Source organism: Aedes albopictus, chromosome 3 (assembly GCF_035046485.1).
Source record: "Aedes albopictus strain Foshan chromosome 3, AalbF5, whole genome shotgun sequence".
In the NCBI taxonomy this organism is placed as follows: Eukaryota; Metazoa; Arthropoda; class Insecta; order Diptera; family Culicidae; genus Aedes; species Aedes albopictus.
In genome coordinates, this window is record NC_085138.1 from 247,614,972 (window position 1) to 247,629,103 (window position 14,132).

Here is a 14,132-nt window from a genome sequence, read left to right on the forward strand (position 1 = left end):
CGTAAAAAGTCAGCAAGTAAAAAAACTAGGGGTGGGTAATGTCTGAGACATAACCGCAAGCTTGACGTAGGACAACTTTTAGCGTGTAATAAACTTTTTTGAAGCTTCTACCCTATCTGGTGAATGCGCAGCTATCTAGCAACAGCAAGGGTGTCTGGACGTCATTTCCGTTACGGTCGAGGATCTTGACTTCCGTGTTTGTGCGTACGAACATTGCAGATTTGAAAGAAAATTCTCAGTTGTTAATAGTTGTTTAAGTGATGATTAAACGCTGAGCTGAGAGACAGGCTCCGTTTCAGTTTGGATTTCTGCCAAGAAGAACAAAAAGAAGTAGAAAAAGAAGTAGAGAAGAAATAGAAGAAGTGTCAAGAACAGAAATGAAAATATTTGGATCTGGAATTCTCCAATAACTCTTGTGGACTATTTTTGGTGGTCCTGAAAAGGACCGTTTGGTGTTTGGTGGTTCTGATGTTCCTGGGAAGGTTCTTGTGCTACCGATGATTGTTAGCGACCAGGTGTTGTTTGTGGTGAGCATTTGCTGTGTATCGTATCGAATAACGTTGCATTCCGGGCTCCGGTTTCTTGAGCGTAGCGATGTATTTCCTGTAGATTAGATGTTTGATGGTTCGGGCACTTCTACTGCGAGCACAGATAAAATTGGACGGTGATAAGAAAAATAAGAGCAATAGCGTCTACACTCTGCGCTAATATTTTTAATAAAGGTTAAATCAATACACGAACCACCTAGTGTGGTTGCTTCGTTATGAGGATTAGCTAATGTTAAATTTAAATGCTTCTTCATGAAGTTAAGGAAATCAAAATTTTCTTGTTTGGAAACGTCAATATTAAAGTCTCCAGTGACAACCATTGGTGTGTCCAGTCTAACATATCTGAACAATTTCCGCGTCATGAACAACTTCGTATTTCTTATGGTTGTTCCTGGTGAAATGTAAACCGACATCAGAAGTACTTCGGTTCCCATAACATTAACCTTTGCTGCACATATGTCTCCATAGTTGATCACTTCGGCAAACGTCTCGTCTCGATCCTCACCGAGTTGCTTGATGGGATGCGGAACAGCCACGGTTGATGCCGTTTCTTTCTGATAGATCGCGACTCCAGCCGCTCTCATACCCATTCGCTTGCACTGGGTGATGCGCTTATATCCATCAATCTCTATTAGAGAGGTAGCATCCATCCAGGTTTCATTCAGAGCGAGAAATTCTACGCTTGAAAGGATTCGATCAGTCGCTATGTCCTGCGCGTGAGCGTTCAAACTCTGTACATTGAGGCTCATCAATGTGCATGCAGAGCCGCTGTTTTCAACTACTTCACTCAGTTCATCTCCTAGTGTACGCAGTCGGTGATTACTCAAACGCAACAACTCGTTCCTTAAATCCACCATCTTTGGTGAGTTGCTACCCTTAGCATGATGAAATTTAAACGAGTTTGCGGTGTTCGTCAAGTAAAGGCCTTGAAGCGTCGTAACACGTGACAAGCCAACGTACACCAATTGCTGATCTTGACTCTTGTCATAATCATACACGACCTCGGAGAAAGTGCCACCTTGCGACTTATGAACTGTTAACGCACAGGCACTAACCACCGGAAACTGTATGCGTTTGCATTTAATGATGCTGCTTAGCTTTATGTTACCTGAACGCTTTGCAATAGGAGTCCAATCGGGTTGCAGAATTCCTGGTCTTGAATAGACAGTTGGTCGCGATTTGATCCTCAACGCAGCACCTATCGTCTCGTTGTCGTACTTGAACCATAGTTTCACAACTGAGCCGTCTTCATCCTTTTCAATATATTTCAGCTCACCTATCGCACCATTCACTACGCCATCTTCTACATCGACGTTGGTTGTAATCATGTATGGCATACCAACGGAAAGGCGTAGCAAATACGGTAACCCACCGGTTTCCACGACGCTCATCTTGTAGAGCTTGATGCGAGAGCTTGCCAGTTGACCAGCGTCCTTGTATCCCGCGAAAACGTCATCCGCTATACAGTCCAGAGCATCCTGATTATGCAGTACTTCGTTGTTGTATGCTTCAACATCCGCATTCCGATGATAAAGCCTTATTGCTCCTGGTGCGTTTTGTTTACACCACTCTACAGTACGGAACCGACTTTCAATCAGTTTGGTCTCCTCAGCAGTCATTTGCTGGCCATTACCAATCTTAGTGAGTATACTGGAGAACTCTACATCTGTCTGCCGCATCACCTTAACAAGCGGTAAGAAATCCAATGCTTGCCAAAGAACAGCACCGTGAAAGGAATTACCTGTAGGCTTGTAAACAGGCCTTGCATTGACGGGTGGCAATTGTCGCAAGTCTCCACAGAATACGATGTTAATTCCGCCAAATGGATCATCATAATTGCCACTAATGTCCTGAAGACGCGCATGAATGGTGTTGAGAATATCCGCACCAATCATACTAACTTCATCGATTATGACCGCCTTAATGTTTGCAAAAGCATTGCGGTACAACTGCAGCATCTCAAAGCTGAGTTTCGAATTGGCTCGCCTTGACATAGTGATCCGAAACGCTGAATGAACGGTTGTTCCTCCTATAGCAACGGCTGCTTTTCCGGTGGAAGCACACGCCACATAGGCGTTCTTCTGCGCGTTGTGGGCTTGACTGTAGCGATTTATCGTCTCCATTAAAATGCGCAGAGTGAATGTTTTACCGCACCCAGCAGGTCCAGTAAAGAAAATCTGCATCGGCTTGCTGCTTTCATCGTAACTGTGCAAACTGTGGATCATTTGCAGGATGAGGTCGCGCTGCTCAGCATTGGTTGTCCGCACCATTGCACAGTAATCTTCTTTCGACATGACATTAGTACGTTGCCTGATGACAGCATTCAGTGCTCCTGTGGGCAAATGTTCAATATCGTCGTTGTTGGGCTCCATGATGATCGTTCGCACAAATTCATCATTCTTCTCTGTAGCGGCATTCTCCTGCTCACCAACCTCTTCGTTCTCACAAGTACGAAGGTATTCCTCTACAGTCTGTTCCAAGTTCAGCTCGCAGTCATATTCCCTTCGTTTTCTCAAGAGATCTGCCTCGTTCATATCATAAAGCTGAAGAAACTTGTTGCCATCCAGAATGTCGCAGACTTCGCTTCTGAATGGCCAAAACAAAAGTACCGATTCACGCTTGTACTCAGCCAACTCGTTCATGCTGTAGCCACGCCATCTCAATATTCGTGGAACATTCCGGATAGTGTAGGTGTTAGTACCTCTTCTTTGAGTGTACCGTGCTGCGAAATCAGCTAAACACACATCTTCTAAGCCATCGCGCTCTTCGTATTTCTGGATAATGTTCTTGGTCCACACATCAGTCGAATCCTCATCGATTTCCTCTTCATCCATCTGCCTGTACTGTTTCCTAGATCTTATCCTTTCATGAGGCCACATCGTTGGTAAGAATTGAACTTTCCTGCTGGCTTCAGACATAGGCAATCGCAGAAGTACCCATGCAGCTTCCTGGGCACACATCTCCACAGAGTTCAGCATTTTCAAACTAACCTTCTTCAGCAAAGCCGTGTAATCTTGGTCCGGATACTGCTCTTGCAGAGCGATAAGCTCTCGATGCAATCCACTTATACCGCGGTTGGACTTGTTGACATAGTCAACCAAGTAACACGCACATGAGTACACGTCGAGGATGAACTGCAAATCCATGTTAGAACGAAGCTTTTGAGCAATCCATGGGTTGAAAGGATTCGTCCATAGCTCATTCATCACTCGCTTCAGGAAGATCGTTGGTCGCTTAATCGAAGAACGCAGAACATCAAGGTAGTACTCGTATGTACATTTACAGTCGTCTAGAAACTCCTCTAACGTGTCAAATGCCTTGGTTTCCAAAATTTGTCTCATTTCCGAGGCACGCTTCCTCAATTGATCACGGCGACTATCATCAGCGGTGAGAGGAATCAGTGTTCGCTCTTCGTCCATTGGCCAGTACGGTATGTTAAACCTGCAACGCTTTTCATTACGTTTGTAGCAAGTACGCGTGTGGTCATGAATCTGCTTCTTGATCGTTTCTGGCAAATGCACAGCGCTGATGGAACTAACTTTCCTAATAAGTTCCATTGTAGCAGGCATATCTTCAGAAACAGTTTCGTTAGGATCGTTTGCGAGCCAAAGCATGATATGTGCATGTGGGCTGCCGCGATGCTGAAACTCGATGCGCTTGAAGGAGTCCACGACGTAATGCTTTCCCAACGGGCTGAACCTTGGTGAAGAAAGGATCGTCATGAGAACATCGACAAGCTTGTTGAAGTACAAGCAGCACGTGACGGCATCGTCATTGACCAGCGTTGCTCGCTGTAGAGCACTCAGCTCCTGCAGCGGGTCCGTTAAAGCAATGCCGTTATACTCACTGGAGAGTTTGTGTAGCTGCTTCAACAAAAGAGGCCATTGAGTTTCACTGGCGCTCAGAGTCAGGAACATTGTTGGCTTCCCCAACTGTCGTATCATGGCGAAAAGGTCCTGTTTCCTTTGATACCAATATTGCACTGAATTTGGTATCGACTTCATAAACGACAGGTTCCGTTCCATAAGACCTTCCACGAAAGCTCGGTCGTTGAGCTGTCCTCGCGTTATGTTCGCGGTTCCCATGCTTTTGAAGACATGCTGTAACCCTTCGGTAACTCGAAGACGCAGAATCTTCATAGCCATGTACAGCAAATGGTTGGGCTTGGCTCCTCGCCTATCACTCCGTCTCAGCTCACTAGTAGCCTTCATGAAAGGCGTGACGTGAATCCCAGCCTTGAATTTTCTGGGGTGTCCAAGATAAATATCCGGAAAGGAAAGCTCCTCGGCATCATCATCGTAAACGATGGATACTGGTCTCCTGTTTTGTGCTGGGGCGATTTCCAAGCACTTATCCTCATTCCACATAAGTGTCTGTTGTTGGCCAGCAAACATCTCCACATCATTGGCTTCCTCGATAACATCCAGCTGGATTGCGTCTCCATCCCGCGATGAACCAGGTTGAGGCTCAGAAGCAATAGCGTTCAATCGTTCTTGGTTAAAACTTACCCCCTCCCGTCTATACAAAGGAGTGGTAACGAGATATTCCAACCAAGCTTTCACCACAGACTTTTTGACGAATACAGACAAGTAATTTGATTTATGAATAAGGTGCTTTTTAATGCACACGTTAAAAGCATAATCATCTTCAAGCTCGCGTGGAAGTGCCCTAACCATCTCATCTACATCTACTGGAACATTGATCACCTGACCAATGATCGTGTAACTGCCTAAAATTTCGGATAACATTTTATATAATCGAATAAAATGAGAAAATGTATATGTCAATCATACCTTGCGCTTGGCGCAGGCGACGAATCTGCATAAATGGCAGTCGTGGTGAAATAAGCCTTTCACTAATTGGGTCCAGCGGTGGAAGACCCAAAGGATAAGGTGGATATTTGAACCCATTCGATGTTGACAAATTGGGTACAGCACCACGTTGCAAACTGCTGCGACAAGTCTGGCATACTTTGAATTCATTGACCGATTCAAAATGATTTCCCTCTATCAACACTCTCCCTGCAGCTTCGGTGATCGACTTTAGATCATTGATGAACCACAGCCTATCACATACGCTGCACGGTATACCAAATTCATTTTCAGTGAACCGTTTGTGGAACTCTCGATCAGCTTTATCGAATTTTGGTTCTTCTTGAATTGGTATAGATATGTCAATTCCTGTAAACATTAATTGATTCATTATGCGCACCATTTAGTAATGATAATACCAATAGTTTACTCACCCTGACCAAAGTGATCAGGAATTAGAACAGACTCGTTCTGCTCAGAACGAAATGGAACAAGTTCTGTAAAATGAGATTGAAAATAATGATTGAATGTTTGCCAAATCATTAATGCTTTTGGTAAAATGTGTCTGGCTTGGTGTCTGGCATAAATTATTTGAAATATTCTTGAGAAGAAAAATACACAAAATATTGTATACGTCAAAAAATGCTTTCTGTTGACAAATATGATCTTAGTTTTATAGGGGTATTCCTAAAGTAGTGTATATTAAGTATCGTCAATCAATAAACATAGGTTTCGTTGTGGAATTAATGTGGTGACAGGTAAACTTGAAAATCTTCACAACAATAATATGCATACAACAGTCAATATGCACTTACCTTGGGATCGAAATTGTTCAACATGGGCTTCCCCATCTACATGAATAGATGGAGCGATTCCTAGGAAAAATGAGGAAAATCTTTAACTTACTATACACTTGCCATTGAATAATGTTTGGATTACAAAGATTATACAACGTTCACATTTAGAGCTCAACGTGTTAACGTCAACCGTCGAGTCCCCCATGAGTGCTACAGATTTTCAATTTACGAATTTGTCGCTAAACTCTACCACATTAAGCACAAAAGTAAAAAGTAGTGGAATTGGAGTGCTTTAATCATTAGCATAAACATCAATACGTGAAAGCTTTCCCACGATAAGCTATTCAAATCGATATATTTCATATCAAACCCTGTACATTGTACCGAATCGTAAAAAGTCAGCAAGTAAAAAAAAAGCACGTAACCGAAGAAACAAGCCGAGTTTCAATGGAAAAATAAAACCAACTAAGTATTATGAATTGAAGAATGGTATTATTTAACAACACTTGCTCACTTAAAAAGATTAGATACATGCACTTTTAATGCTTTCAGTCAGCTATCTGCTATTTTTGAAAATACGACACTAGATGACAAACTAGCTTGCAGCAGTAATGCACAGCAGAAAACTTTTCCTGACAGCTGCACCGGGATCATACTATGCTAACGACTTAATGCTTGCGTGATACAAGTTGCATGACCGCGAATGCACTTTGAAAATGATAATTTTACTCACCGCTATATGAAACCGCACCATTTGGCAAGGTACCGTTGACTGGGACTGCTACAAATCTCACCGGATCATTGCTCCTGCCCGGAAGAGGTTCCAGCACAAAATTGAGCACCGGCTCAAGATTGGCAGCCGCAGTCGTACCGGCATTGACACCGGGCCGGACACCAACGCCGATAGTTTCCCGCGCATTTTTCCTCCGCTGCCTGTACTGCCTCATGCGTTCCGCATTCGTCACAGCAGGCCTCGGCGAGACTCCTTCGATTTCCTGCTCTTCACGCTTCCGCTTGCGGAAGTTCGCAAGATATTTTGCTTCCAAACGGCGCGGCATCCTTTCAGCAACGAACGGAATGTACTCACTATCACCTGTCACACAACAACCGGCACAACGAAACACTTCCTCGGAAGAACCACCTTCGGCGACTGAAGAGTCAAAATGGACAAAAGTCCATGCGAGATTCCGACTTTTATATCCTCAACATACATAACCACGATACGTTGGCAAATTTGGAATGGGCGGAGCTATGCATGGAGTAAAGTTGTAATGTAAACCATTTCGCTGAGCGTATTCATAAGTTATTCTAGTCAAAGTCGCAAGCTACCATGATTTCTAAATCGATGAAGGAAAATTATCCGATTCGCAACTCTTGAGGAATTAGATTCGGTGGTCCTGAAAAGGACCGTTTAATGGACGATTTTAGGAAGGAAACGACATGAATTCACCATGCCGTGTTGGTTCTCCCCGCCGTCGGAAACTGATTGCTGCCGTAGATTTACTTCTTGCCTGGTGAGATTCCTGGCCGAGCAGAGATTTGTCGCTGTGTTAGTGTGTGCTACTGCCGGGCTGGAGGCGCCACGAACCTCCTTGTCTGATCCAACGAAAATGACGAAAGAATGTTAGAATTACAACCATGTTTTACACAAAACGGTCTAGATATGATAATGTATCGATGAATTCCTTATACCATTAGCGGCCAGCTTGATCACTGTGTCAGAGCCATTTCACCACGCATATTTTCAGCTTTCGATTGCACCACGTTTTTGCCGATCTATGGAATGAAACCTTTGAGGAATCAGGATGATTTAAGAAAGGAAATTACATGAATTCACAATTTTGCACAATGCATGTTGGTTTTCTCCGCGTCAAATGCTGGGCCACCGAAGACTGATCCACTGTTTGCTGCCGTGAATAAAATTAATAGCCGACCTCACTCTTGCTGAGAAACGACGATGTCTTTTACTTTTTGGGTGCAACACTATTCTCGATCGAATCCAATTCTCTTTTGGAAAGATTTTCGGTGGTCCTGAAAAGGACCGTTTATATTATGGACGATTTTGATGAATTCACCACGCCACGCAATGCGTGTTGGTTTTCTCCATGCTGAATGCTGGAAGCCGTCGTAAACTGGCCCGCCGCTTGCTGCCTTGGATGAAATGTCCAGCCGAGCCGAGCCGTCGCTGGGTTGGTCTGTGCTGCTGTCGTACTGGAGGCGCCACCAACCTCTTTGACTGATCCAACGAAAATGACGAAAGAAAACCGAGGACAAAGCTTTTATACCCCTAGATTAGCAGGCGAAGCTCCTCCCATTTGGGTGGCTTTACAGTTTATTTCGTTTGCATGCCCCGCCCGCTTGTACCCAGACGCTTCAAACCATTAAGCAACCGAGAAATGAGTAAATTTCCATTGAAAGGATTAAATTATCGAAATATTAAATGGTTTGGATCATTTAAATTCGAAAAATGTTAGAATTAAACCATGCTTCACACAAAACGGTCCGGATAGGATAATGCGTTGATGAACTCTGTATACCATTAGCAGCCAGCTTCATCACTGGAGCCATTTTGCCATTTCACCAAGCATATTTTCACTTTTCGATTGCACCACGTTTTTGCCGATCTATGGAATGAAACCTTTGAGGAATCAGGATGATTTAAGAAAGAAAATTGAATGAATTAGCAATTTCACACAAAGCATGTTGGTTTTCTCCGCGCTAAATGCTGGGCTACCGAAAACTGATCCACTGTTTGCTGCCGTGAATAAAATTAATAGCCGACCTCACTCTTGCTGAGAAACGACGATGTCTTTTACTTTTTGGGTGCAACACTATTCTCGATCGAATCCAATTCTCTTTTGGAAAGATTTTCGGTGGTCCTGAAAAGGACCGTTTATATTATGGACGATTTTGATGAATTCACCACGCCACGCAATGCGTGTTGGTTTTCTCCATGCTGAATGCTGGAAGCAGTCGTAAACTGGCCCGCCGCTTGCTGCCTTGGATGAAATTTCCAGCCGAGCCGAGCCGTCGCTGGGTTGGTCTGTGCTGCTGTCGTACTGGAGGCGCTATCAACCTCTTTGACTGATCCAACGAAAATGACGAAAGAAAACCGGGGACAAAGCATTTATACCCCTAGATTAGCAGGTCAAGCTCCTCCCATTTGGCTGGCTTTCCAGTTTATTTCGTTTGCATGCCCCGCCCGCTTGCACCCAGACGCTTCAAACCATTAAGCAACCGAGAAATGAGCCAATTTTCGTTGAGCAATGTTTCTAATTTGGAAAATTCGATGTAGAATTCCAGGTGGAATCATTAGTGGCCGGCTTTATCATTGTTGCTGAGCCATCAAGCATTCAATATTTCACTTTTTTGTTGCACAACGCTTTTCGAGATCGATGGGCTTAAACCTTCAAGGAATCTGGACGATTTAAGAAAGAAAATTACATGAATTCACCATTTCACGCATGCGTGTTGGGTTTCTCCGCGGTGAATGCTGGATACCATCGAAAATTGCCTCGTAGCTTGCTTCCGTGGATAAGATTGAGTGACCGTCTCCGCTGTTGCCAAGCAACGAGTATTCACTCTTTTACTGTTTGGTTTCACAACACTTTTCTCGACTGATGGATGAAAATAATCCGATTTCTAACTCTTGATGAATCATTTTCGGTGGCCCTGATAAGGACCGTTTGTTCATGAATTCACCATGTCACGCGATGTGTGTTGGTTTTCTCTGCGCTAAATACTGGACCGCCGAAAACTGACTCACTGCTTGCTGCCGTGGATAAAATTAATGGTGGGCTTCACTTCTTCTGAGAAGCCGAGCTGTCTTTCACTTTGGATTGCACCAAGCTTTTCTCGATCGATGGCGGTCCAACTGTTCAGGGAAGACTTTATGTGGTCCTGAAAAGGACCGTTTATATTATGGACGATTTTGATGAATTCACCATGCCACGTAATACGTGTTGGTTTTCTCCATGCTGAATGCTGGAAGCCGTCGTATAGTGGCCCACCGCTTGCTGCCTTGGTCGAAATTTCCAGCCGAGCCGAGCCGTCGCTGGGTTGGTGTGTGCTGCTGTCGTAGTGGAGGCGCCACTAACCTCCTTGACTGATCCAACGAAAATGACGAAAGAAAACCGAGGACAAAGCTTTTATATCCCTAGATTAGCAGGCGAAGCTCCTCCCATTTGGGTGGCTTTCCAGTTTATTTCATTTGCATGCCCCGCCCGCATGTACCCCAACGCATCAAACGAATAACCAACCCAGAAATGAGTAAATTGTCAATGAACGGATAAAGTAACCAAAATATTGAATTGTGTAGATCATTGTAATTCGAAAAATGTTAGAATTAAACAATGTTTCACACAAAATGGCCTTAATAGGAAAAACGTTGCAAAATTCCAGGTGGAATCATTAGTGACTGGCTTCATCAATGTTGCTGATTAATGGCATTCAATTTTTTTCACTTTTTGGTTGCACTGCAGTTTTCTCGATCGATGAAGAAACATTTTTCGATTCGTAACTCTTGTGGAATTAGTTTCGGTGGTCCTGAAAAGGACCGGGACGAATGTTGGGCAATTGATTCAAATTATTTCTCCACGCAATGCAATGCGAGTGGGTTTTCTCCGCCACCGAAACATTGCCGCTTGCTGCCGTGAACGGATTTGCAATGCCACTCGCCTTTGGCACTGACAGTCCAAAGCCGAGGCACTTGCCAGCTCTTTCTCCGATGCTGGTCGAAATGGAACTGACGAACAGCTATCGCATGATCGCATTCCTTCCTGCACCAAAGTTGCCCATCACGATGCGCACCAATCAGAGAGCGTTGGTGGACTGAACGAGAAATTTTGTCCGCTACCCATATTTATAGATTTCAGCGTTTGCAATGTCAAACTTTAAAACAATTTTTCAACTATTTATCAATGATTTTCAGGTTTACCGAATGTTCCAAATGGAACGCGGGAGTTTCATCTTTCGTATAACGGGATTCTTTTATCATTTCGTTAAGTAGGGACGATACTGTGAGCGTTTGAAATCTTTCACTCAAACGTAACGCTCTCGGTATCATAAATTTTGAAATGACACCAGGTATAGAAAACAGAGACGTAGTCCTACGTCAAAAAAGCACGTAACCGAAGAAACAAGCCGAGTTTCAATGGAAAAATAAAACCAACTAAGTATTATGAATTGAAGAATGGTATTATTTAACAACACTTGCTCACTTAAAAAGATTAGATACATGCACTTTTAATGCTTTCAGTCAGCTATCTGCTATTTTTGAAAATACGACACTAGATGACAAACTAGCTTGCAGCAGTAATGCACAGCAGAAAACTTTTCCTGACAGCTGCACCGGGATCATACTATGCTAACGACTTAATGCTTGCGTGATACAAGTTGCATGACCGCGAATGCACTTTGAAAATGATAATTTTACTCACCGCTATATGAAACCGCACCATTTGGCAAGGTACCGTTGACTGGGACTGCTACAAATCTCACCGGATCATTGCTCCTGCCCGGAAGAGGTTCCAGCACAAAATTGAGCACCGGCTCAAGATTGGCAGCCGCAGTCGTACCGGCATTGACACCGGGCCGGACACCAACGCCGATAGTTTCCCGCGCATTTTTCCTCCGCTGCCTGTACTGCCTCATGCGTTCCGCATTCGTCACAGCAGGCCTCGGCGAGACTCCTTCGATTTCCTGCTCTTCACGCTTCCGCTTGCGGAAGTTCGCAAGATATTTTGCTTCCAAACGGCGCGGCATCCTTTCAGCAACGAACGGAATGTACTCACTATCACCTGTCACACAACAACCGGCACAACGAAACACTTCCTCGGAAGAACCACCTTCGGCGACTGAAGAGTCAAAATGGACAAAAGTCCATGCGAGATTCCGACTTTTATATCCTCAACATACATAACCACGATACGTTGGCAAATTTGGAATGGGCGGAGCTATGCATGGAGTAAAGTTGTAATGTAAACCATTTCGCTGAGCGTATTCATAAGTTATTCTAGTCAAAGTCGCAAGCTACCATGATTTCTAAATCGATGAAGGAAAATTATCCGATTCGCAACTCTTGAGGAATTAGATTCGGTGGTCCTGAAAAGGACCGTTTAATGGACGATTTTAGGAAGGAAACGACATGAATTCACCATGCCGTGTTGGTTCTCCCCGCCGTCGGAAACTGATTGCTGCCGTAGATTTACTTCTTGCCTGGTGAGATTCCTGGCCGAGCAGAGATTTGTCGCTGTGTTAGTGTGTGCTACTGCCGGGCTGGAGGCGCCACGAACCTCCTTGTCTGATCCAACGAAAATGACGAAAGAATGTTAGAATTACAACCATGTTTTACACAAAACGGTCTAGATATGATAATGTATCGATGAATTCCTTATACCATTAGCGGCCAGCTTGATCACTGTGTCAGAGCCATTTCACCACGCATATTTTCAGCTTTCGATTGCACCACGTTTTTGCCGATCTATGGAATGAAACCTTTGAGGAATCAGGATGATTTAAGAAAGGAAATTACATGAATTCACAATTTTGCACAATGCATGTTGGTTTTCTCCGCGTCAAATGCTGGGCCACCGAAGACTGATCCACTGTTTGCTGCCGTGAATAAAATTAATAGCCGACCTCACTCTTGCTGAGAAACGACGATGTCTTTTACTTTTTGGGTGCAACACTATTCTCGATCGAATCCAATTCTCTTTTGGAAAGATTTTCGGTGGTCCTGAAAAGGACCGTTTATATTATGGACGATTTTGATGAATTCACCACGCCACGCAATGCGTGTTGGTTTTCTCCATGCTGAATGCTGGAAGCCGTCGTAAACTGGCCCGCCGCTTGCTGCCTTGGATGAAATGTCCAGCCGAGCCGAGCCGTCGCTGGGTTGGTCTGTGCTGCTGTCGTACTGGAGGCGCCACCAACCTCTTTGACTGATCCAACGAAAATGACGAAAGAAAACCGAGGACAAAGCTTTTATACCCCTAGATTAGCAGGCGAAGCTCCTCCCATTTGGGTGGCTTTACAGTTTATTTCGTTTGCATGCCCCGCCCGCTTGTACCCAGACGCTTCAAACCATTAAGCAACCGAGAAATGAGTAAATTTCCATTGAAAGGATTAAATTATCGAAATATTAAATGGTTTGGATCATTTAAATTCGAAAAATGTTAGAATTAAACCATGCTTCACACAAAACGGTCCGGATAGGATAATGCGTTGATGAACTCTGTATACCATTAGCAGCCAGCTTCATCACTGGAGCCATTTTGCCATTTCACCAAGCATATTTTCACTTTTCGATTGCACCACGTTTTTGCCGATCTATGGAATGAAACCTTTGAGGAATCAGGATGATTTAAGAAAGAAAATTGAATGAATTAGCAATTTCACACAAAGCATGTTGGTTTTCTCCGCGCTAAATGCTGGGCTACCGAAAACTGATCCACTGTTTGCTGCCGTGAATAAAATTAATAGCCGACCTCACTCTTGCTGAGAAACGACGATGTCTTTTACTTTTTGGGTGCAACACTATTCTCGATCGAATCCAATTCTCTTTTGGAAAGATTTTCGGTGGTCGTGAAAAGGACCGTTTATATTATGGACGATTTTGATGAATTCACCACGCCACGCAATGCGTGTTGGTTTTCTCCATGCTGAATGCTGGAAGCAGTCGTAAACTGGCCCGCCGCTTGCTGCCTTGGATGAAATTTCCAGCCGAGCCGAGCCGTCGCTGGGTTGGTCTGTGCTGCTGTCGTACTGGAGGCGCTATCAACCTCTTTGACTGATCCAACGAAAATGACGAAAGAAAACCGGGGCCAAGCATTTATACCCCTAGATTAGCAGGTCAAGCTCCTCCCATTTGGCTGGCTTTCCAGTTTATTTCGTTTGCATGCCCCGCCCGCTTGCACCCAGACGCTTCAAACCATTAAGCAACCGAGAAATGAGCCAATTTTCGTTGAGCAATGTTT

At 44.1% G+C, this 14,132-nt stretch overlaps 1 protein-coding gene across 1 annotated transcript; it reads right to left on the minus strand.

Annotated features, from left to right (window-relative positions):
- Window positions 1–491: 491 nt before the first annotated feature.
- LOC134290685 (uncharacterized) lies at window positions 492–12,118 on the minus strand. Its single transcript, XM_062857863.1, has 7 exons — window positions 12,073–12,118; window positions 11,595–12,011; window positions 6,890–7,306; window positions 5,794–5,856; window positions 5,342–5,728; window positions 960–5,277; window positions 492–639 (listed from the first exon to the last, which is right to left on the minus strand). Exons 1-7 carry the CDS (start codon window positions 12,116–12,118, stop codon window positions 492–494), a joined length of 5,796 nt encoding a protein of 1,931 aa, XP_062713847.1.
- Between the last annotated feature and the right edge of the window lie 2,014 nt (window positions 12,119–14,132).